General features: G+C 45.7%; 1 protein-coding gene across 9 annotated transcripts in view; it reads right to left on the bottom strand.

The window, feature by feature from the left end:
• Positions 1-10,030: 10,030 nt before the first annotated feature.
• The window catches only part of slc2a11b (solute carrier family 2 member 11b), an 88,051-nt gene continuing 73,374 nt past the window's right edge, over positions 10,031-24,707 (bottom strand). For 8 of the 9 annotated variants that reach the window (XM_078553952.1, XM_078553951.1, XM_078553949.1 and 5 more), the window contains 4 exons: positions 23,131-23,232; positions 20,806-20,881; positions 16,922-17,049; positions 10,031-10,696 (listed from right to left, as the gene is read on the bottom strand). In XM_078553952.1, coding sequence (XP_078410078.1) covers positions 10,505-10,696; positions 16,922-17,049; positions 20,806-20,881; positions 23,131-23,232 — 498 coding nt within the window. In that variant the 3' untranslated portion in view covers positions 10,031-10,504. The remainder of the gene's footprint in view (positions 10,697-16,921; positions 17,050-20,805; positions 20,882-23,130; positions 23,233-24,707) is intronic. The other variant, XR_013578175.1, reaches the window with a different exon arrangement.

Here is a 24,707-nt window from a genome sequence, read left to right as displayed (position 1 = left end):
AACTAGGGGTCCCATTCCTTCCCGGGTTGTTGCTATAGGGTCAAGATCTGACTGGAGGGAATTGGACCGAAAATAGCTTCCTACAGGAGGCAATAATTCTAATGCTATTTGGTGTCTTGATGGAATCCTGCAGCAAGGCCCCTTTTCCTACAACTTGGATCATGGATAAAAGAGAGAAGTTCACTGGACTGAAGGCAGGGACGCTGTGAATTTGACACCATTCCTGCCAATGGGATTTATAGGATAGCTAGTTGCGTTTGCGAAGAGAGGCAGCTGATATGACACAATGCTGATCTCTCCCGTCGTTAGGAAAGCTCCTTCGCACTGTCACGCTCAATGGCACAGAACTTGGTCTGTCAGCACAAACTGCATGCAGGGAATGGTCCTTGCGCCAGAATGGATAGGCCCAAGGCACACCTGATATTGGATTTCAGGCCTCGTTTAACTGAGACCAGCGAGCATGCTGGGCATCCCGAGGTAGCTTGCCGTCAGAGACGGTTGTATTTCTGAACTGTCCCCTAGCTAAATCCTGAGGGAGGTTGGGGTTGAGCAAATAGGAAACATTCATGCAGCGACTAGGAAGAGCAGAAAACTGGAATAAGGGTGACCAACTGAGTGGGTGGGCGGGGAGGTGGAAATTAGAGAGCAGATGAAGTGGCCAGGAGGTTTTGGAAGAGAAAGAGGCAAGTGGTCAGGAGAGGGAGGGAGAGGTAGTGATTGGAAGGAGAGGGGTAGTGATTGGGAGAGTGAGGGGTAGTGACTGGGAGAGAGAGAGTCAGAGAGGAGCAGTGACTGCAAGAAAGATGGATAGTGATTGGTAGAGAGTGGCAGTGATCAAGGGGTGAATTTAGCTATTTGGACCTTTTAAGGGTTAATGCCATGGTTATGCTGCACGCAATGATGTTTTACTGAATACAAGTGACCCATTTTGGAGATAGTGAGGAGGATGCTTGACACCTCAAGAGGGCTGTGAGGGAAGCTGACAAACTTGAGGTTAGAGGCTCAAAGAGGCATGAGTGAAGCTCTGGAGCAGATGGCTGTACCATAGTGAGCTGCAGTGGAGAAGGACGAATTGGATGACTATGTCAAAGGCAATACCCCACAGCCATTTCCAGGGGCCCCGACAGGATTGCATGCCTTTCGAGGGCTGATAGCTCTTCAGCCCAATAGCACAATAGCACCACCAGGTGCTGGCCACTGCTGGGACTGAAGGCCTTGAAGCAGCAGACAGTGGTGGAGGCCCTACAAGGCATGTGAGTGGGATGGTCTAGCCAGGGTTAGTCAGGCAGGCCCTAGTGAGGGGAGTGGGGGAGCGTTAGGGGGGTTGGGGGTGTCCAATGAGAAAAACGGGTTGGTGGGGTGTTCTTTGAACAGGGGTGCCCCCTGTTACCTGCAGGGCCCTCCATGGGGCACAGGGTTCCTGAACAGGAGGGTCCCCCGACCACCTGCCAGCCTTCCCACATGGCATGCGCTCTCCTCATCGCCGGCAAATACCAAATATCCGCAGCAGTGCGGTGAGGCCCTTAAATGACCCATTTACGAGCCTCAATTGGCCCAGGGGCAGGAAGGCCGACCTTGACATTCCCCATCCCTGGTTCAATCGAATGGAGCTGGGAATGCGATGGTCTTTCCACCCTGCACCTCCCCACCCAATTATACAGCCCCTCCACCTCCCAGCCCACTCCCAGGGCAGTCATTAAATTCTACCCACCATACTCAACTGTATACAAGAATTATAAACAAGGAAAGTTCTGGCCACTCAACAGTTAAAGATTTCTGCAAAGTATGGGTTCGATACTTTGAAAATTGTCTGAAAGTGGTAAACAGTGAGGAGGATGGTTGGAGATTTCAGGAGGTCTTAGATGGACTGGTGACATAGGCTGATTCATGACCAATGCAATTTAACCAAGAGAAGTGTGAGGTAGTTCACTCTGGTTGGAAGAATGAGGAGAGGCAACAGAAATCAAATGGTCCAATTTTAATTGGGGTGTAGAAACAGAGAGATTAGGGGACTGTATGTAGACAAATCTTTGAAAGTGGCAGGATAAATTGAGAAGGCTGTTTAGCATAAGGGATCCTTGGCTTTATTAAAAGAGACGTCGAGAATACAAGCTAGAAAGATGTGCTAAATCTTTACAACTGGACTGGAACATTGTGTTCAATTTTAGGCACCACGCTTTAGGAAGAATGTCAAAACCTTGGAGAGGGTGGAGAAGAGATTTACTAGAACGGTACCAAGGATGAGGGTCTGCAATTACACAGACAGACTGGAGAAACAGGAATTGTTCTTCTCAGAGGTGAAGGGGTTTGGGGAAATTTAACAGAGGTGTTCAAGATCATGGTAGGTTTTATGAGAGTAAGTGAGGAGAAACTGTTTCCAGTAGCAGATTGTCCAGTAACCAGGGGAGGCAGATTTAAGGAGGTTGGCAAAAAGAACCAGGGTGACACGTGGTTAAAAAAAAAACAATTACACAACAGGTTGTGATGACCTGGAATACATTGCTTTTAAAGGGTAATGGGAGCAGATTCAATAATAACGTTCAAAAAGAAAAATATTTAGATAAATGCTTCAATGTTTTTTCAGTTCTCTGACCGAAGGCAGCTCTGACTCAAGGTGCCACGACCTCTAACACACGTAAGGCAAGAAGGCAGGTCCCGAGTCCACTCCAGCTGAAGCAGGGATTGAACTCCGTGCGGTTGGCACCAATCTGATCCACACCTGCTGTCCAGCCAATTGGCCCCCAAAGCTGTCTGAGTTGCTATGGCAACATATACTTTTACATGGATGCTGTAGCCTGGGGCTATAGATAGTGAAAGATTGGAACATAGGATTTAGAAGCAGGAGTATGCCATTTGTCCCTTGAGCCTGCTCTACCATTCAGTAAGATCTGGCTGATCTGATTGTGGTCTCAACTCCACTTTCCTGTCTGCCTCCCCATAACCCTTAACTTCCTTGTCGATCAAAATCCTAACACAGCCTTGGATATATTCAATGACCCAACCTCCACTGCTCTATGGGGAAGAAAATTCCACAGACTAACACCTCTGAGAGAAAAAAAGTTTCTCCTCATCTTTGTCTTAAAAGGGAGGTCCCTTATTTTTAAACTGTGTCCCCTCGTCTCCCCCACAAGAGGAAGCATCCTCCTGGCCTCCACCCTATCAAGTCCCCTCAGGATCTTATATGTTCCAGTAAGATCACCTCTCATTCTTCTAAACTCCAATGGACACAGGCCCAACCTGTTCAAACATTCTTCATGAGATAAGTCCTTCATCCCAGGTATGAGTCGAGTGAACCTTCTCTGAACTGCTTCAAATTGTTATGATCCCTGCTGATGTTACTACTGGACAAGTCAGATCCCAGGGCAAAACCCGGCTTCATAGATCCTAACTTTTATTTTTTGTTTAGAAACGCGAAGACTGAACAGGGTCACAGAGTCAGCGGATAAACTTTTAACAAAAGAATAAAACATACATTAAACAAGAAAAGATGAACTATATTACAATACTCCTTCACCCACACCTATACCTTTACAGATATATTCAGTTTCATAAGGATAACACAAGTTACAAAAACTATATTTTACTCTCATGTTCACAGTAAGTACACAGTCCATGTAAACCATAGGCAACCTGTGGCCAGACGCACCAGACTCTGAAACCAGGTGGCAGATGCCACCTCAATCAGATGCTATGGATCTCTCATCAACTCCCTCAGACGCTTGTCATACCATGAGCCAACCAGTCTCACTGAACTCTGTCTTTCACACGAGGGTTTCCAATCTCCACTCTCGAAGGAACCACTTTGGAATCTTCACCCAAACGACACTTTCTCTCGGATGCCTTCCACAAGGGTTCACCTCCAGGATTTCGAACTCTCTTTCCAACGTTCCTTTCCCTTGCATTACCAGTGCATTCAAGTTTTGCTTTCCATGCACCCTCTCTCAGAAACTCAGCCATGGCAACAGCTTCACGTGCCCATAGTAAAGGGTTACAGACTTTCGGCTGTCTCCTTGGATCTTCTGGCTTCTCACAAGCCTATTTTACTTTAAGCCTGCATCCTGCAGCTTTCTCCCTTTAAGCTTGGAGCCCTCCTCTCTGCTCCTTGCCTTCACTTCCACTGAACAGGACCTTTTCCAGATTCCTGTTCTTTTCTTTTAACTAGAAGGTCTTGGAACTTTCTTTTACTTTCTCACTCCCTGGTGTCTGGGACCTTCTCCGGTTCTTATGGGAAATCTGCTTTCTGCAGTTCCCTCTCCTGTCCAGCTCCTCCTGGCTCCGAGTTTCAACTTTAGTTTGGGACTTGCTATCTATCCCTCTCCTGTGCTGCTTCTGCTGGCAACTCCTTCCAGCTGAACCAAAACAACTTTTCTGTTTTCCTCTGTCTATGTGGGTCCCTCTCTCTGGATGTCTGTAGCTAGCAACAGCACAGTTTTTCCTACCTTGAGTTTGTTCTAACTTCCCTTCCAGAGTAAAATCTCATTAAAATGCAGGCATCCTTTAAAGTGAAATGAAAACTCAAGTTCCCCCCTTTCTTAACATACAAATGCAGACATTCAAATGAAACTTAAAGCTAAAACTCATTCCTAACACCCACAAATGCAAATATAACTTACTTAGACTATCTCTAGTTCCTAACACTAATGCAATTATATCCTTTATCAAATAAGGAAACCAAAACAAAAACAAAAAGTGCTGGAAAAACTCAGCAGGTCTGAGAGCATCTGTGGAGAGAAAGACAGAATTAACATTTCGAGTCCGTATGACTCTTCCTCAGAACTAAAGAGAAGTAAAAATGTGGTGAAATATATACTGTTTAAAGGGGGGTGGGGTGAGACAGGTGAAGCTGGATAGAAGGCCAGTAAAAGGTGGAGGCAAGGGATAGATTGCAAAAGATGTCATAAACAAAAGGTCGAAGGGGTGTTGATGGTGGTGATGCTGGCTAAAGGAGGTGCTAGTGGTGACCCTAAGCGTAGAAAGCAGAATGAGCCAGTGACAGATGGTCCTAGTGGGGGTGGGGTGAGGGGAGGGGACGGTGTGGGAAAAAAGATCGAAATGGGCTGAAAGGTGGGGATAAAACAATGAATAAAAATGGAAATATTTTTTTTAAATAAGTGGGAATAAAAATATATATACAAAAATTTTAAAAATAAATATTTGAAAAATGGGGATCAAAAAGGGGTGGGGATGGGGGAGAGTGTTCATGGTCTGAAGTTGTTGAACTCAATGTTTGCCTAATCGGAAGATGAGGTGCTGTTCCTCCAGTTTGCGTTGAGCTTCACTAGGACATTGCAGCAGGCCAAGGACAGACATATGGGCATGAGAGCAGGGTGGTGTGTTGAAATGGCAAGCGACAGAAATATTGATGGATAGTCTATCACCAGAATTTCAGACAGAGAGACCAAGGAAGGGAAGGGAAGTGTCAGTGATGGACCACGTGAAAGTGATGTAGAGGGGTGGAAATTGGAAGCAAAATTAATAAATTTTTCCAGGTCCAGATGAGAGGAAACCAAAATTGTACACAATATAAGACCATAAGAAATAGGAGCAGAAATTAGGCCATTCGGCCCATCGAGTCTGCTCTGCCATTCAATCATGGCTGATAAGTTTCTCAACCCCATTCTCCTGCCTTCTCCCCGTAACCTTTGATCCCCTTACCAATCAAGAACCTATCTATCTCGGTCTTAAAGACACTCAATGACCTGGTCTCCACAGCCTTCTGTGGCAATGAATTCCATAGATTCACCACTCTCTGGCTAAAGAAGTTTCTCCTCACTAAAAGGTCTTCCCTTTACTCTGAGGCTGTTCCCTCGGGTCCTAGTCTCTCCTATTAATGGAAACATCTTCCCCACGTCCACTCTATCCAGGCCTTTCAGTATTCTGTAAGGTTCAATCAGATCCCCCCTCATCCTTCTAAACTCCATCGAGTATAGACCCAGAGTCCTCAAATGTTCCTCATATGTTAAGCCTTTCATTCCTGGGATCATTCTCGTGAACCTCCTCTGGACCCTCTCCAGGGCCAGCACATCCTTCCTGAGATACGGGGCCCAAAATTGCTCACAATATTCTAAATGTGGTCTGACCAGAGCCTTATAAAGCCTCAGCAGCACATCCCTGCTTTTATATTCTAGTCCTCTCGAAATAAATGCCAAAATTGCATTTGCCTTCCTAACTACCGACGCAACCTGCAAGTTAACCTTAAGAGAATCCTGGACTAGGACTCCCAAGTCCCTTTGCACTCCAGATTTCTGAATTCTCTCCCCATTTAGAAAATAGTCTATACCTCTATTCTTCCTACCAAAGTGCATGACCTCACACTTCCCCATGTTGTCTTCCATCTGCCACTTCTTTGCCCATTCTCCTAACCTGTCCAAATCCTTCTGCAGCCTCCCCGCCTCCTCAATACTACCTGTCCCTCCACCTATCTCTGTATCATCTGCAAACTTAGCCAGGATGCCCTCTGTTCCTTCATCTAGATCATTAATGTATAAAGTGAAAAGTTGTGGTCCCAACACTGACCCCTGCGGAACTCCACTAGTCACCGGCCGCCATCACGAGAAGGACCCCCTTATCTCCACTCTCTGCCTCCTGCCAGACAGCCAATCTTCTATCCATGCTAGTACCTTGCCTCTAACACCATGGGCTCTTATCTTACTGAGCAGCCTCCTGTGCGGCACCTTGTCAAAGGCCTTCTAGAAGTCCAAGTAGATAACATCCATTGGCTCTCCTTTGTCTAACCTACTCGTTACCTCCTCAAAGAATTCTAATAGATTAGTCAGGCATGACCTCCCCTTGATGAAACCATGCTGACTTTGCCCGATTTTACCATGCACTTCCAAGTATTCTGAAATCTTATCCTTAATAATGGACTCTAAAATCTTACCAACGACCGATGTCAGGCTAATCGGCCTGTAATTTCCCGTCTTTTGCCTCACTCCCTTCTTAAAAAGGGGGGTTACATTAGCGATTATCCAGTCCTCTGGGACCCTCCCTGACTCCAGTGATTCCTGAAAGATCATCACTAACGCCTCCACTATCTCTTCAGCTATCTCCTTCAGAACTCTGGGGTGTAATCCATCTGGTCCAAGTGATTTATCCACCTTCAGACCTTTCAGTTTTCCTAGCACCTTCTCCTTGGTAATGGCCACCATACTCACCTCTACCCCCCACCCCGACTCTCTTGAACTTTGGGGATGTCACTCATGTCTTCCACTGTGAAGACTGACGCAAAGTACCTATTCAGTTCCTCCGCCATTTCTTTGTTCCCCACCTTCTCCAGCGTCATTTTCCAGCGGCCCAATGTCCACTTTTGCCTCTCTCTTACCCTTTATATCTCTAAAAAAAACTCTTGCGATCTTCTTTTATATTACTGGCTAGTTTACCCTCATATTTAATCTTCTCCCTCCTTATTTCTTTTTTAGTTGTCCTCTGTTGGTCTTTGTAGGCTTCCCAATCTCCTGGTTTCCCACTGCTCTTCGCCGCATTGTATGCTTTCTCTTTAGCTTTTATGCTGTCCCTGACTTCCCTTGTCAGCCATGGTTGCCTTGTCCTCCCTTTAGTATGCTTCTTCTTCCTAGGGATGAATTTTTGCTGTGTCTCCCAAATTACTCCCAGAAACTCCTGCCATTGCTGTTCCACTGTCTTTCCTGCTAGGCTCATCTCCCAGTCAATTCTGGCCAGCTCCTCCCTCATGCCTCTGTAGTTGCCTTTATTCAACTGTAATACTGTTACATCTGATTCCAGCTTTTTCCTCTCAAATTGCAGGGTAAATTCTATCATATTATGGTCACTTCCTCCTAAAGGTTCCTTCACCTTAAGCTCCCTTATCAAATCTGCCTCATTACACATCACTAAATCTAGAATTGCCTGTTCCCTAGTGGGCTCCAAAAAGCCATCTCGTAGACATTCCACAAATTCCTTTTCTTGGGATCCACTACCAACCTGATTTTCCCAGTCTACCTGCATATTGAAATCCCCCATGATCACTGTAACCTTGCCTTTCTTACACGCCTTTTCTATCTCCTGGTGTATCTCGTGCCCCACATCTTGACTACTGTTCGGAGGCCTGTACATAACTCCCATTATGGTTTTTTTTACCTTTGCGGTTCCTCAACTCTACCCACACAGATTCTACATCATCTGACCTTACATCATTTCTTGATATCGATTTAATTTCATTTCTTACTAACAAAGCAACCCCACCCCCTCTGCCAACCTGCCTATCTTTTCAATAGGATGTATATCCTTGGATATTTAGCTCCCAGTCCTGATCCCCTTGCAGCCGTGTCTCCGTGATGCCCAGCACATCATACCTGCCAATTTCAATCTGCGCCACAAGCTCATTGACCTTATTTCGTATACTGCGTGCATTCAGATACAACACCTTCAGTCCTGTATTTTGCGTCCCCTTTCTCATTGTTGGCCCTTTATCTGATGTGCTTGAAGTTAGATTCCTTGCCCTTTCCAAACACTCTGTCCTATTTTGTGTTCTGGAGACTTTAATAGCCTCTCCTGGGCTCTCCTTTCTTTTCAGTTTTTTCATAACTTTCCATGAAGTTGAATCCACCCCCCCACATGCTAACCTGCTGCTTTGTTTCCCATTAGTCATACTTCTTGGAGTTTTACCCTCGCTCCCCACCCCACCCCCCCTCCCCCATCGCCCGCCCGCCCCACTTTCTAGTTTAAAGTCCTGTTGACCACCCTATTTACCCTTTTCGCTAGAACATTGGTCCCAGATCGGTTCAGGTGGAAACCATCCCAATGGTACAGATCCCTCCTGTTCCAATACTGATGCCAGTGCCCCACAAAATGGAACCCCTCTTTCCCGCACCACTCCTTTAGATGTGGTCTCAACAAGGCCCTGTACAGCTGTAGTAAAACTTCCTTACTTTTATATTCCATTCCCCTTGCAATAAACCCCAACATTCCATTTGCCTTCCTAATCACTTGCTTTACCTGGATACTAACTTCTTGTGATTCATGTACCAGGACACCTAGATCCCTCTGTACCACTGAGTTCTATAATCCCTCTCCATTTAAATAATAAGCTGCTTTTCTATTCTTCCTGCCAAAGTGGACAAGTTCACATTTTCCCACATTATGTTCCACTTATCAAATATGCCCACTCACTTAACCTATCTATATCCCTTTGCAGGCTCTTTACCTCCTCTTGACAACTTACTGTCTTGGTGTCATTGGCAAATTTAGCTACCATACATTCGGTCCCTTCAGCCAAGTCGTTGAAATAGATTGTAAATAGTTGAGGCTGCAACACTGATCCCTATGGCATTCCACTAGTTACAGCTTGCCCCTGCTTCCTGTTAGCTAACCAATTCTTTATCCATGCTCTTACGTTACCCCCTACAGCATGTGCTATTATCTTGTGTAGTAACCTTTAGCGATGGTAGAGGCTCCAATTTCTTTCCATCACATGGTTGACCAGGAATCTTTCCCACTCCTACCACCTGCCATTGGTGTGTGTTGGAAGGACTTACAAGTTGATATCTGTTTTGGCCATGTTGTGAAAACACTTTCTTTAGCCAGCAAGTCCAGGAGTAGGACTTGAACCTGGAGCTTCCAGCTCAGAAGCTGGGACAGTACCACTGCACCACAAGGCCTCCAAATACTTGAACACGGAAAAAAGAAATTGCAAAACTATTGGGAACAGGGTAGGGAGTGGGACCAGTTGGATAGGTTTTACCAAGAGCCTGCACAGACACAATGGGCTGAATGGCCTGCTTCAATGTTGTATGATTCTACTGCATATTAACCAGTATTTGAAATTCACACTTTATGGCAATAAGCATAATAAAGTAAGGTTCAGGCAAAAACCCTATCATTTGCTCTGCAAAATTGGAAAGCATTTCATTGCCCCTTAACGAAGGACCAACTCATTCCGACCAATTCCAGAGTTTGGTTATGTGCTTTTAGCAGGAGATTTGTAATTGAGTAGAACCAGGGCAAAGTGGTTCAGAGACCACTCTCAGTATTTGTGTGTGTGTGTGTAAAGCAATCTGTTCTATAGAAGAGATACTAGGATCAGAAACCAACTTTAATTTTATATGTTCATAATATTATTTGTATCAGTAGTTACAAGTTCTCTGGGTAAAAACTTTAAAAATTCTACTGGAATATAAGTTTAATAATGTTTATACTTTGGCCATGATTTTTTGAACTAAGCTTCACTTCCAGTTTTTAAATCATCTTGTAATCAGTGTCTGACTGACTATCAGGTCTGTGTGTGTTATATAGTGCCGCCACATTCAATTCAAATCAAAACCTTCACACTGTCCATGAAATTACTGATCCCAGTTTTCCAGGAGGTGGCGACTCCAGCTGAACTCACTCAAATAAGGCATTAACAATTTCTCCCTTCTGCAGAGGGGCTGAAATATTGCACAAGTACGGAAGGGACATTTTGCGACGCTTTAATGGGGCAATTTTCCAGGCTCCTTAACAGTGTGACAGGCTGCAGTTGTGCTGTTTTTTTGGATACCAATTAAGGTTTTTAACAACTTGACACTAGCATGTTTCTGTTGACGGCCTCTGTTATTCCACTCTTGAAATTCCGGGCTCGAAATTCCTTCTCGATATCCAGGAAGGACTTATTTTTAGTTTCAGGTAAGACGATATATATGAACAGTGTCACCAGGAGGCACTCAACCAGGAAGATGATGAAACAAAACTGCTGTAGTCCCTCCTGCCAAGCAAACCCACACAGCACTGAGCACATGTAAAACAAACATTGTACATTGAAGAATAACACAGGGGGATGGGGGAGAGAGAGCCACCCACCAATTCCACCACTCTTCCAGCCCACCTCTTCAACCACACTCCCACCCTATTACCACACCCCCTGCCTTATCCTGCCACACCCCTCGCCCTATTCCAGCACGCCCCTCGTTCTGTTCCGCCACACCCCCCGCCCTGTTCCACCACACCCCTCGCCCTGTTCCGCCACACCCCTCGCCCTGTTCCGCCACACCCCTCGCCCTGTTCCGCCACACCCCTCGCCCTGTTCCGCCACACCCCTCGCCCTATTCCGCCACACCCCTCGCCCTAATCCGCCACACCCCTCGCCCTATTCCGCCACACCCCTCGCCCTATTCCGCCACATCCCCCGCCTTACTGTACTAATTATGGTTTTATTTAGTATGTAATGTACCTTTAAGAATAATACTTATTAGGCAAAATCACATGATCTGTAGTAACCAACAGGAGAGTAGCACGGGCTACCTCAGCAGTCAATGTAGAGATAGAGTTGGAGTTGAAAGCACACGTGTAGTTGCTGCTGAGTATATTGTAAATAACCTTAATGTTTCCACCTAAGAAGTGTCTGCAGAATGACTCTATCATTAATAGTACAACTCGGCCACCCTACAACAAACTGGCGACGAGGATAAAACAGGATTGAACAGAAGAAATCAAGTTAAAAAGAAATCGACACTGTACCTCGCCCGGTGATTGTAAGTAGCAAGCTCCGTTAGAATTGAAGTTATCCTCTCTCAAAATACCACAATTTGGGAGAATTGATCCTATCGAACCTGCCACAGACGATTGGTCTCAATACTTAGAATGCTTCACGTTATTTTTTCAAGCAAATGAGATTACAGGGGAAAAGAAGAGGCGAGCGATCCTCTTGAGTACTTGTGGGAGCAAAACCTACAGCTTGATTCGAAGTTTGACGGAACCTAGTGCCCCAGATTCTAAGAATTTAGATGAATTGGTGGGCCTCGTGAAGGGTCACTTTCAACTCAAGCCCTCAGTGATGAATCAGAGGTTCAGGTTTAATTTGCGAAATAGAACCCCGGGTGAGACAATTGCATGCTACGTGACAAACTTGAAGCAGCTAACAGAACATTGTGAGTTTAGTACGACTCTGAATGATATGCTCAGAGATCATTTAGGAGAAATTTCTTCACCGAAAGTGGTGAGCCCTGTGGAATTCATTACCACAGAAAGTAGTTGAGACCAAAACATTGTATGCTTTCAAGAAGGAGTTAGATATAGCTCTTGGGGCGAAAGGGATCAAAGGGTACGGGGAGAAAGCGGGAGCAGGGTATTGAGTTGGATGATCAGCCATGATCATAATGAATGGCGGAGCAGGCTCGAAGGGCCGAATGGCCTACTCCTGCTCCTAGTTTCTATGTGTGATGTGAATGAGGATACTTCAGAAAAGATTACTGTCCGAAGTGAATCTGGATTTCAAGAAAGTGCTAGAGATAGCGCTGGCCACGGAAAGCGCAGTAAGAGATTCAAAAGCCATACAGGGTGAGCAAAATGGTGCCGTCCTCCACATCGGGCGGGAAACCTCAGCTGAAAGAGGCGCAAAAAAGCGAGATTCTGCTGAGAAGCAGGAAACAGCCCCCACTAGCCAAAGAATAAAGAAAAATAGCAAAATTTAAGAATAATTTTAATAGCGGTGAAAACAATCAAATCGGTCTTTTAGCGATTGGCAGTTTAAAAAAAATCAAATGCTACTATTGTCATAGAAATGGACATATGATGAGGCAGTGCAAGGAAAGATTCAAGCAGGCTTGTAAACAAAAGAAGAAGCCCAATGAAATCTACAATGTCGAAGAGCCTGAAACAACAAATTCAGACATTCACTCCTTGTTTAATCTGAAAGTTGGAAAGACAGAACTAATATTTGTCACTGTTAGAATGGAAGTGGACACGGGAGCTTCCACTACAGTAATTGGGGAACATACCTTCAGACATTTGAATAATGGTGAACATCAACTAAGTTTGGAAGAAACAGATGACAAGCTAAAAATATATATGGGTGAAAACATTCAAGTAAAAGGCATAAGCAGAATAACCACCCATTATGGAAGCCAATCAGCACAGCTACCCATGATGGTGGTAGCAGGTGAAGGGCCAGGCCTCCTGGGGCGAAATTGGTTAAAGGAGATTAAGTTAGAATAGGCTGAAATTTTCCAGTTGAGAGCAAGTGGGCCACCAGAGCTACTTAGAAATCACACCACCATTTTCAATGATGAACTGGGGAAAATCCAGGGCCTGCAGGCCAAGATTCATGTGGATCCAGAAGCAACCCCTCGCTTCATGAAGGCAAGACCAGTGCCATATGCCCTGAGAGAAAAAGTCAACATTGAACTGAACAGACTAGGGAAACTGGGCGTTGTACAACCCGTTCAGTTCTCAGAATGGGCAGCAACCATAGCCCTCGTCCTTAAACCCGACCAAAGCATCAAATTTGTGGAGACTACAAACTGACAGTTAATAAAGTGGTCAGGCTAGACGGGCACCCCAATCCAAAAACCGAAGACCTGTATGCCAAGCTGGCAGAAGGGACAATGTACACAAAGCTTTACATGAGTCATGCTTATCAACAACTAGAGTTGGATAATGCCTCCTGGGAATTTGTCACAATTAATACCCACAAAGGGTTGTATCAATTTACACGATTGCCTTCCGGCGGAACAATGGAAAGCTTACTGCAGGGACTGCCCCAGGTTGTAGTCTATTTAGACGATGTATTGGTGACAGGATTCACTGAAAAAGAGCATTTGGCAAACTTAGAAGAAGTCTTAAAACATTTCTTGCAAGCTGGAGTGCATTTGAAAAAAGAAAAGTGCACATTCCAAGTGAGGGAGCTATTTGATTCACTGGGTAGATTCACAGGGCCTCCACCCAGTTGAGGAGAAAGTGACAGCCATAAGAGGGGCTCTGCACCAAAGAATGCCTCAGAGTTCAAATCATTGCTAGGAATAATCAACTATTATGGGCGGTTCTTACACAATTTATCTAAAGCGCTGGCTTCCTGCATTCTCTACTCAAAAAAGGACCAATGTTGGTCATAGCAGGTGCCTCAATAAGAAGCTTTCATCAAGGTGAACTATTGTTGCACACGTCCAATTTATTTGTGCATTATGACCGGTGATGACATGTGACACATCTCCCTACGGAGTGGGAGCAGTGCTCTCTCATCGGATGAACGATGGCTCGGAACGGCCAATAGGTTACGTATCAAGAACGCTCACCACAGCGGAAAAGGGATACTCGCAGATAGAGAAAGAAGGCCTCTCCAGCATTTTGGTGGCAAGAAATTTCACCAGTATGTACACAGCCGTCATTTTACAATCGTTTCAGATCACAAACCATTGCTAGAAATGTTTGGTGAGGACAAGGCTATACCACCCATAACCTCAGCAAGAATACAATGCTGTGGTTTAATTCTGGCAGCATACAAATACACTTTCGTACATAGGCCTGGCAATCAAATCCCAAATGCCGATGCCCTTAGCCGTTTGCCTTTACAAGAAAATGATGAGTATGTTCCAGTTCCACAGGAACTTGTTGTACTGTTAAATTTATTAGATTCCTCGCAGGTATGTGCTCGACAGATCAGAGACTGGACAAGTCAGGACCCAGTCCTATCTCAAGTCGGAGAACAAGTGCTGTTTGGTCACAGGAGTCGTATCTGATGAAATGAAATCGTACTTCAACAGAAGACATGATATAACCAGCCAGGATTGTGGGGAGCACGAGTGATAGTTCCTCCAATGGGGAGGGAGCCACTTTGAATTGAACTACACAGGGCCCATCCAGGAATTTCCCAAATGAAGACCATAGCACGCAGCTATCTATGGTGGCCTGGGATGGATGACGAAATAGAGAGTTTAGTAAAGCATTGTGTGCTATGACAGCAACTGCAAAAGTTGCCAGTGACAGCTCCATTACACCCATGGGAGTAGCCAGGTAGACCCTGGGTGCTGTCACATGTTGATTATGTTGGACCTTCCCGGGGAACAATGTTTCTGCTCATTGTCGATGCCCATTCAAAATGGTTGGACGTATATGAGGTGATGTCACCAATGTCGGCCTCTACAATTGAGAAACTATGTCAGAGTTTTGCCATTCACGGACTACCAGAAGTAGCCATTTCCGATAATGGCACGGCATTTACAAGCGCTGAGTTTCGGCGGTTTATCAGCCTCAACGGTATTACTCATGTGGAAAGTGTACCATACCACCCTTCCTCAAATGGACTGGCCGAAAGGGAAGTTCAAACGTTCAAGGCAGGCATGAGAAAGCTAACTGGCGATTACTTGACAAACAAGCCAGCACGCTTTCTATTTCATTGCAGGACTCCCCCTCACACAACAACAGGTGTCACACCTGTGGAGTTATTGTTGAAACGTAGTCTCAGAACGAGATTGAGCTTAATAATGCCGAATTTAGAGGGAAAGGAGGAAAGGAGTCAGGGAAGCCAGAAAACTAGACACGACTGGCATAATCTCGAGAGGAAATTTACGGTGGGAGAGCCGGTATACGTGAAGAACTTCGGGGAAGGACCAAAGTAGTTACCGGGTGAAATAAGTGCGGTGACTGGACCTCTATCTTACCACATGGAGGTGGAAGGCCGGATCATCCGTAAACATGTGGACCATTTAAGGAAGAGAGAGACAAATCACCAAGATTTGGTTCCACTAGTGATCATGACCGGGTCTGTGTTTCCTGCTGAGGATACTCAACCCAGGACTGACATGTCTGATGTTCCTGTAAGAGTTGAGCTTACAGAACTGCAAGTGCCCACTGAAGCACCTGATGTTCAGGCAACTCCAGAAAAGGAGGTTCCTGACAAAGAATCTGAAGTTGTGGAGCTGCGACATTCCACACGTACCAGGAAACCACCTGAAAGACTGAACTTGTAAATTCCTTACCCAGTGTAAATATTATGTTGTCTGGAAAAATATGTACTTGTAAATATAATATGTACAGCCGAGTTAAAAGGGGAGGAATGTAATAATTATGGTTTTATATAGTGTGTAATGTACCTTTAAAAATACTTGTTAGGCAAGATCACATGATCTGTAGTAACCAATAGCATAGTAGCACGGGCTACCTCAGCAGTCAGTGTTAAGATAGATTTGGAGTTGAAAGCACACGTGTAGTTGCTGCTGAGTGTATTGTAAATAAACTGAATGTTTCCAACCAAGAACTGTCTGCAGATCAACTCTATCACTGATAGTACAACTCGGCCACCCTACAACACTTATTCTGCCACATTCCTCGCCCTATTCCGCCACGCCACTCGCCCTATTTAGGCACACCCCCCATGCCCAGCCACACCCCTTGCTCTATTCTGCACACCTCTCGCTCTTTTCCGCCACACCCCCCACCCTATTCCGCCACACCCCCCACCCTATTCCGCCACACCCCCCCGCCCTATTCCACCACGCCCCCCGCCCTATTCCGCCACGCCCCCCGCCCTATTCCACCACACTCCCCCTTATTCTGCCACACCCCCCGCCCTATTCCGCCACACCCCCCGCCTTATTCCGCCACACCCCTGCCCTATTCCGCCACGCCCCCCCGCCCTATTCCACCACGCCCCCTGCCCTATTCCGCCACGCCCCCCCTTATTCTGCCACACCCCCCCGCCCTATTCCGCCACGCCCCCCCCCACCCTATTCCGCCACGCCCCCCCGCCCTATTCCGCCACACACCCCCACTATTCCGCCACGCCCCTGCCCTATTCCGCCACGCCCCCCGCCCTATTCCGCCACGCCCCCCGCCCTATTCCGCCACACACCCCCATTCCGCCACGCCCCCCGCCCTATTCCGCCACGCCCCCCGCCCTATTCCGCCATGCCCCCCCGCCCTATTCTGCCATGCCCCCCGCCCTATTCCACCATGCCCCCCGCCCTATTCCGCCATGCCCCCCCCGCCCTATTCCGCCATGCCCCCCCCTATTCCACCACGCCCTCACCTTATTCCGCCGTATCCCTCGCCCTTTTCTGCCATACCCCTGACCTATTCCACTACACCCTACCCACCTATAGGGTGTTCCATGGTTTGCTGTGGGAGTGTAGTGGAATAGGTGGTGGGGGTTTTGGTAAATGGCTTTCAGTGGATAAAAGGCTTGATGGGTTGACTAAGTCTGCCTGAAGGTACTTACCACAATCATGGGGAATATTAGACCGATAAAGAAGAAGCTGATCCAGTTCATGGAACTACCGATCGTGTATGCAGCAGGGCGTGTGGATTGTGTGAACAGCTCCCCTGTCACAGTGTTGGTCACACCCCCTGGGTGAAACATAAGCACAACACATTAAAAATATTCCATTCTAAATGGATCATACAAGGAGATTGCAGTCATTGAGGCAACTGGCATTAATCCTTTAGTTAATCTCTGGATAAGAAACATCAGGAAATTAAATTGCGAGATTGTGATACCAACTCACAGAGAGCTTGTTGCCATTTACATTGAGAATATCCAGCTTGTATAAGATGGAGACTTGGTGATGTATGTTCATGAGCAAATTTAAAAGGATAGTTATACCTATTTGTGCTACAGTGGTGCTGATTGGGAACACCGACACTGGCACTATGTACAAGCACATGGTTTTAGATTTACAACTGCCCACACTGCCTAGTTACTGATCTTAGGTGTTTCGCTATGGGGAGACACTGACCACAGGCCAAGAGGGGTTTTTTTTAAACAGAAGGAAGGAGAAACAAAGAGGAGCATAGTCCCTGACTTCCCCTTGTCCCTCCAAATCCATTCCAATCCTGCCCTATTTCCCTGGATCAGAGCATATTTGTAATGGTTGACAGGCAGTCAGCAGCTTCAGCCACCAGAATAAAGTGCATTAGTGTGGTCTATAAAGGGGACTTTTAGTCATTACCTCCTCTGACTTATATTCGACTGTTTGGTATGTGTATTCAATTGACTTTGTTGATTGCTAACCATGTCCAACCAATGGCTCTAAGGGGACTTGTAGGTTTCTTTCAACTTTATTCTCAGCTGCGTTGACAGGCCTCCCAGCGGGTTCCAGGTAGGGAAGGGCCTCCTTTATGGCCACACCATGGCCCAAGAAGTGCCACCCCTGCCATGCCCATGGCAATATCTGCCCCTGGGGCTACAGCACCATTGCTGGATGTTCTACTCCTCTATCCCCATTGCCTGCCTGCCCACCTGGACCCACCACATAGGAACTTAGTACTTAGGAGCAGGAGTAGGTCTCCCTGCCCGAGCCCACTCCGTCATTCGACAAGAACATGGCTGATACAGTTGTGGTCACAGCTCCACCTTCTTGTCCACACCCCCCCTTTCCCAACCCCACACCACACCCCAACCACAACCCCGACTCCCCCGTCTATCAAAAATCAACCTAACTCAGCCTTGAATAAATTCAATGACCGAGCCTCCACTGCCTTCTGGGAAAGAGATGGTGTGGGCTGAGCCATTGAATTTTTTCGAAGCTCAGTAAATGAAAAATCTTACCCTAACATGAACTATCACTGGCACTGCCATGCTTCCAGCCCTTGGATTGGGCCAGCAGCTCTGAGAGATGGGCCACTGTCCTCAACTGGATGGTGGTCTCTAAATTGGCTGCCACCAGTAAAATGCTACCCAGGCTCCCACTGCCCACTCATATGGTCACGTCTTGCTTTTGGTCCCAAAAGTGGGACTACCATTGTTCTACCCACTCACATATCTTGTCCAACTCATTCTGTAATTTCTGAGCTGCCTCTTCCATTTCCACCGTCTCGCCTAGTTTGGCACCACCTTCATATCTGACTACTTTGCAATAAGTTTCTGATTCCAGACCATTTACGTAAGCTAAAAATTGTATTAGCTGAGCCCCTGAAGAAAGGTCCTTAACCTGAAAGGTTAATTCTGTTTGCCTCCCCACAGATACTTCCAGACATGTTGAATATTTCCAGCATTTTCTGTTGCTATTTCAGATTTCCAGCATCTGCAGTATTTTGCTCTTGTCCATTCAGTATTTCTCTTTACTCCAACTCCCCTATTGAGCACTCATTGTTTCCTACCCTTCCACCAGTTTCTTATCTATTCCTAGAGTTTACCCTGAATTCCTACAACTTTTGAGTTCAATAGTCTTTCTGTTGAACTTTATCAAAAGTCCTTTGGACTGGAGTTGAGGCAAACTATGCCATTGGGATTAGCACAGTCCACTTCAGTTATCACTTCCTCAACAAAGTTGACAAGATTGCTCTGGGAGGATCTTCCATTTCTGAATCCATGTTGACTGTTGTTTACTAGATTGTTAATGTATTAATGGCTCCCAAATTTACCCTTGATAATTATTTCCATTATTTTACATTGAATGGAAGCAAGGTTTTGCAGTAGCCTGTTTCTGTTTTGTAAAGATTTTTGAATATGCATGCCACATCAGCCTGCTCCCAATCATCTGGTATCGTCCCAGTGTCCAATGACTCCCTCATAATGATCATCAATGCTTTATAAACCTCTTCCCGATAAATACAGTTACAAACTATGATTTATTTGTTTGGAGCCTGTTTATTAAAAATAATGTCAAAGGCAGGCTAAAGTCATCAGTTTTACCTGGGTTTGGGGAGGGTATGTTGCTTAAATCTTCCTTTGTGAATACTTTGAGGAAACAGTAATTCAAAATAGTTAGTATTTTGTGCTCATCCCTTGTTTCAAGCTAGCTCACATCTTTTCTGATTTTCACTTCTTCTCTGATTGTCCTCTTGTTGTTGCAGTACTGAAAGGGTTTTTTGATGTGCTTTCTTCAGCTTCAATGCTTTCTTTTCTCTTTGCTTCTTTGATGAACTTTTTAACATGTATCTGCAATTTCTTGCACTTATCCAAGAAGCCTCCTTCTCCTTTCTCTATGCAGGAGATGATCCATTTGGGGTCACATTTGTTTAGCCTGAGCTTGTTACTTTTGGCAATATATTTAACATTACGCCTTTCAAAGGTGTTCTATTTGTCTTCTATCCAAGAGTTGTCCATAAACTTTCCCCAATCTATTTGCTTTAGTTGTCCCTCATTCCATTGAATCTAGCTCTTTTACATAATGTTCCTGAGTTCTAGTCAAGATACCTTTATGTGCCAGATCATGTTAAACTTGATCATTCTGTGGCCACTGTCTCCTATGACTTCTTTGTCCTATGCTACTAATGAACATCAGATTAACTGCACAGTGCTTCTTGTGGATTCCTTCATCATCTAAAATCATGCATTATATCTGCCAACTCTCACCCTAAACAGTACAGAAGGAGGCCATTTGCAACTCAGCTAGTCCCACTCCTCCACACTTTCCCCATAATCCTGCAAAGGTTTTCATCTTCAGGTGCTTATCCAATTGCCTTTTGAAAGCCATGATTGAATCTGCCCCCGCCACACTCTCAGACCGTGCATTTCAGATCCTAACCACTTGTGGTGTTAAAAAAAAAATTTCTCATGCCTCCATTTTTTTTTGCCAATCGTCTTAAATTGGTGTGCTCTGGTTCTTGCCCCTTCTACCAATGGGAACAATTTCTCTCTTAACCACTCTGTTTAGAACTCTCGCAATTTTGAGAACCTCTATTAAATCTTCTCTCAATCTTCACTTCTACATTTTAAAAAATCTATCCGCGTAACTGAAGTCCCTTACCTCTGGAACCGTTCTTGTAAATCTTTTCTGTACCCTGTCTAAAGCTTTCACATTTGTCCTCAAGTGTGGTCCCCAGAATTGGTACAATACTCCAGTTGGGGCCAAACCAGTGTTTTTTAAAGGCTCGCTATAACCTCTGTGCTTTTGAACTCTGTGGGCTTGGATTTTATGCCCCTCTCCCAACAGGCATGTTTTGCAAACAACCAAAGACATCAAACAGACTCCAGAGTGCCAGGCACAACACAGTGCAAGGCAACTATGCTTCTTTCTAGGTACCAGGCACGAAGAGTGAGTTGATCCATATGAATTTGCTGACCTAGCAGCCTTCAAGCAAAAGGAAGGTGTCATCAGAACTGCTGAAGCTCTGTTTGTGAATACTCACTAACTTGTGCTTTATTACGAATATACCCACCTGGTCCCAGACCGAAGCTCAGAATAAATGCAAACAAACAGGTCATGGTCATGTAGGGCACCCAGAAATAGGAAGCCTGCAAACAAAAAACCCAAAGGACAGCAGGTTACAGAATGCGTCATTAGGAATTCACGGCATTTCTGATCATTTAAAACTGAGCAGACATCACGATCAATTTTTGAGCTTACTAAGTTAAGAATTTCAATCTGTAGTACAGGTTCCTATGTGGAAGTGGCAGGGAGGGCGGGGGGGTGGGGGGGGGGGGGGTTGGGGCAGCGGGTGGTTGAGTTGGAAGCAAAGAGGAGGCAGAAATGAGACATTGGCCGGGATTTTCCGGTCCTGTCGCGGGCGAGGCGGAGCCCCAGCCAGAAGTCCATTGACTTGCGGTGGGACCGGAAGATCCCGATGGCGGGCGGGTGTGGAAAATCCTGCCCATTATCAGAGTGAAGAGGACTGGCTGACTCACACCATCTGTGAAAGGAGGTATGCTGGGGGGTGTGCTACTTGAGGACTCTGCCTCTTTGCTGTTATTGTAGAGGAAAACAGAGAGGGAGGAGCATAAAATTTAATTGGAGTAATGTGGCAATAATATGTAGAGTATAACAAATGTCTGATTAGGTTGTAGAGGGCCAGGCATTTTACAATTGCTGTTATTTGCTCGATGATTGTTCATAGACCTCACCGTAAAACGCTGGAGATCAATGGTCAAGGAGTAAACTCGTTGACAGTGAAGCACTTTGAAAAGCCAAACCCTGCACAATATTTTACCACCCATTACATCGCATGTGTGAACCATTGAAAGTAAATGTTTCTTTTTCCTATAGGAGGTCACTCTAGTACAGTTAATACTGCAAACTAAGTAAATGCAATTTATATAGTGTTCTTTGAGAACTTGTGACACACCAACATTTCTCCAGTGGCATTTCACTGAACTTGGAATAAGTGGCTTCCTTTACTCATATCAATCTTGTCATCTCCACTCCTGACTATGTTTTATACTTGCCTTTTTGCACACAGAGGAAAAATAGGTAATATTTAGTACTCTATGCATTTAGACTTCTGTGTCCTCAAAGTGATTCAAAGTGCTTCACAACTAATGGATTACTTTTGAAGTGTAGTCAAGGTTATAAAGCATCTTGAAACACTTGATTATGACCAGAATTTTCCACTCCCATTGGCAGCAGGGCCATGGCAGGCAGGCGGGCGTGGGGGGGACAATATGGTGGGAAGGCCAAAAGTCAGCGTGAAACCAGCTAGCCAGAGCCCGCTCCGCCCATCAACGGCGGGCTGCCCTTCCCACTGTCCAACGTTGGGAACCTAATTTCGATGCATTTGCATCTCATCATCTTGCCTGCTTGCTGGAATCATCGCCCCATGTCAAATTTACCGTCCACATCGGCAGGAAAACACACCGGCCCAGGACACGTCAGGACAAGTGTGACATGCAGAAGTCAGGGCTCACTGTTGTCAAGAAAACAGGAAATGGTAATATTTTTCTTCTGTTAATAACCATGTCATGCCATCCAGTGCCCAGAGCAGTCCTGGTCTGAAGACATGAAGTAGGCTGCTCTCTGGTGTGCTTTAAATATGGTGCCCGGAGTGAGGAAGCACTGAGGTCACAGCATGGCAGGCAAATCCGAGCCTGCCTGCCAGTGAGCCGGCGTTCCCTGTGAGTGCATAATTAATGAGGCAGGAAGCGCTGGGAATGGGACGATACGGCGTGAAAACCCGCCATTGCGGCCAGCAGGTAAAACTTCCTTTTTTCCGCCCGCTGCTGCAATTTGTGCATATCTGGGACGATTCCACCTCATGTCAAAGATGCTATATGCTAAATACAAGTTGTTGTTGTTGTTGTTATGTGGGCAAACACAACAGCCAGTTTGCACAGAAAGCAGCCTCACAAACAACAACAACAACGTGAATGAGTGTTGTGGGAGCCGCACTCATCCAGGCAAGTGGAGGGTGTTCGATCACACTCCTGACTCGTGCCTTGTAAATGGTGGACAGGCTTTGGGGAGTCAGGAGGTGAGTTACTCTCTGCAGAGTTCCCAGCCTCTGACCTGTTCTTGTAGCTTGCTAATGGCTGGTATGTATACCAATGACACATTTTAGTTTCCAAAACTAGCTATCTTTTAAATGACAAGACCAAAGGAGGGGTAAAAATCCCCCCCGTTGGCGTGCAAGTTCTCTCGGTGTGGCACAGCAGAATTTGTACCCCCAAGTTTTGAACCTAAATCTACTTGAATACATAAGAATATCAAACGGATTTCACTTTGTCTCCTTGATATTAATTCATGCTTGTAAATGACATATGAATCATCTTACCTGATAGGTTAGTGTGATGGTCATTACAGCACACCACAGGGCCATAAGTGAGTAACCACCAAGAATGAGCGCTCGCCTTCCGAGACGTTCAATCAGAAGGCCCTGGGGAAGCAACGACAGCATCAGCACTGCTTCTGGTATAGCAAGTGGAAGAACTACACAAAGCTTCACATAATGACTGACTCCAGCATTCACTAAAAAGAAATCAAACTGAATTATGTCATGTGATTGAAACTGCTAATCACTGACACACTCTGTATTACTGTCTCTAATGCTAATACAGCCCCTACACACTGTGCCTCTTCATCATTTCACCACCAGCCTCTGAACGTACCTTTTCTAGCTCATTAGGCATTTCTACTTCGTAATGTCTAAAATCCGATGCACATTCCTTTCTATCCCAGGAGGTGTCAGCTGTGGCTCAGTTCATAGCACCCTCGCCTTTGAATCAGAGGGTTGTGGGTTCATGTCCCAATCCCGGAAACCAAGAACTGTGATTGTACTCGAAAGAGTTGCAATCTGTGACTGTTGATAACTCGAAAGAGTTTCCTTTCTATCCCAGGTTTCTCACATTGTCTGCTGCACTGTTCAAGGGTGGGTTTCAGACCTCTGCTGATATGCATATTAATTGTGCTTGAAGTTTATACTAAAATATGTTAATAAGGAAATGTTCTTGGTGAGCTGAAATCCTGTGATTTGCTTGACTGAACAATTGAGGCATGGGCTGATATTGGCTAAAGTGTGCATTGCCTGGAGATGTTTAAAACATTGATTGCTGGGGCTGGATTTTTAAACAGCACTGGATCAGAAACAGGCAGAGTGCAATTGGGTACCATCGGCCTCCAAGCTCCACCAAGTCCTGACCCTTAGCCATTCTTAAAGGGGGTCGTATCAGCTGCTCACTAGCAAGCGGCAAGCAGGGAATTTAGGTTAGTTACATTTAATTAAGGGGCCTATTAAGGCCCTGTTCCTGCTCCAACTTGGATTTCGGTCAGTAATGTGGGCCGCCCACATTGATATGGACTACATGCAGGTCATCGTGGTGGGCTCAGGGCAGGAAAGGGGTGGGTGGCCCAATGGTTCACACGAGGAGCCCTCCCCCAACCGGACCAATAATGACCACCAGACCACAGAGGCGAACAATGGCCGTCCCCTATGTTAAGTTGCTGAACATCCATCTGCCAAAGGAGGAAGCTGGAGCCAGTATGTCTTCAACATTGATTTATTCACAAAACCCTGTGGAGGTACAGACTACTTTTCCCTTTCACACAGCCTCTACCTCCACAGGTAGAAACTGGTTCTTATATATGTGCCCGAACCTTTCCCCAATTAGTATCAGCTGCTCTTAATCACAACTAGAGCAAGCATTCAATTGTCACAGCATGTACAACATTAACACCCGAGAGGGGTTGTCCCTCCAGTATCATGGCCAGGCAGCTGTGGCTTTTTAAGAAACAAAATAAACTTTCCTGTCCTTATCCCTTGGCTGGGTGGAGCTGCTAATCTCTGCATCCCCTAGGGCCTCCCATTGGTCCTCCAGCATCCAGAAACCACCCGACATTCCTGATTGGGCAGCC

The sequence above is a fragment of the Cetorhinus maximus genome, chromosome 12, assembly GCF_964194155.1.
Source record: "Cetorhinus maximus chromosome 12, sCetMax3.hap1.1, whole genome shotgun sequence".
In the NCBI taxonomy this organism is placed as follows: Eukaryota; Metazoa; Chordata; class Chondrichthyes; order Lamniformes; family Cetorhinidae; genus Cetorhinus; species Cetorhinus maximus.
Note: the sequence above shows the minus strand (reverse complement) of the source record. Positions and strands in the feature narration are given on the sequence as shown.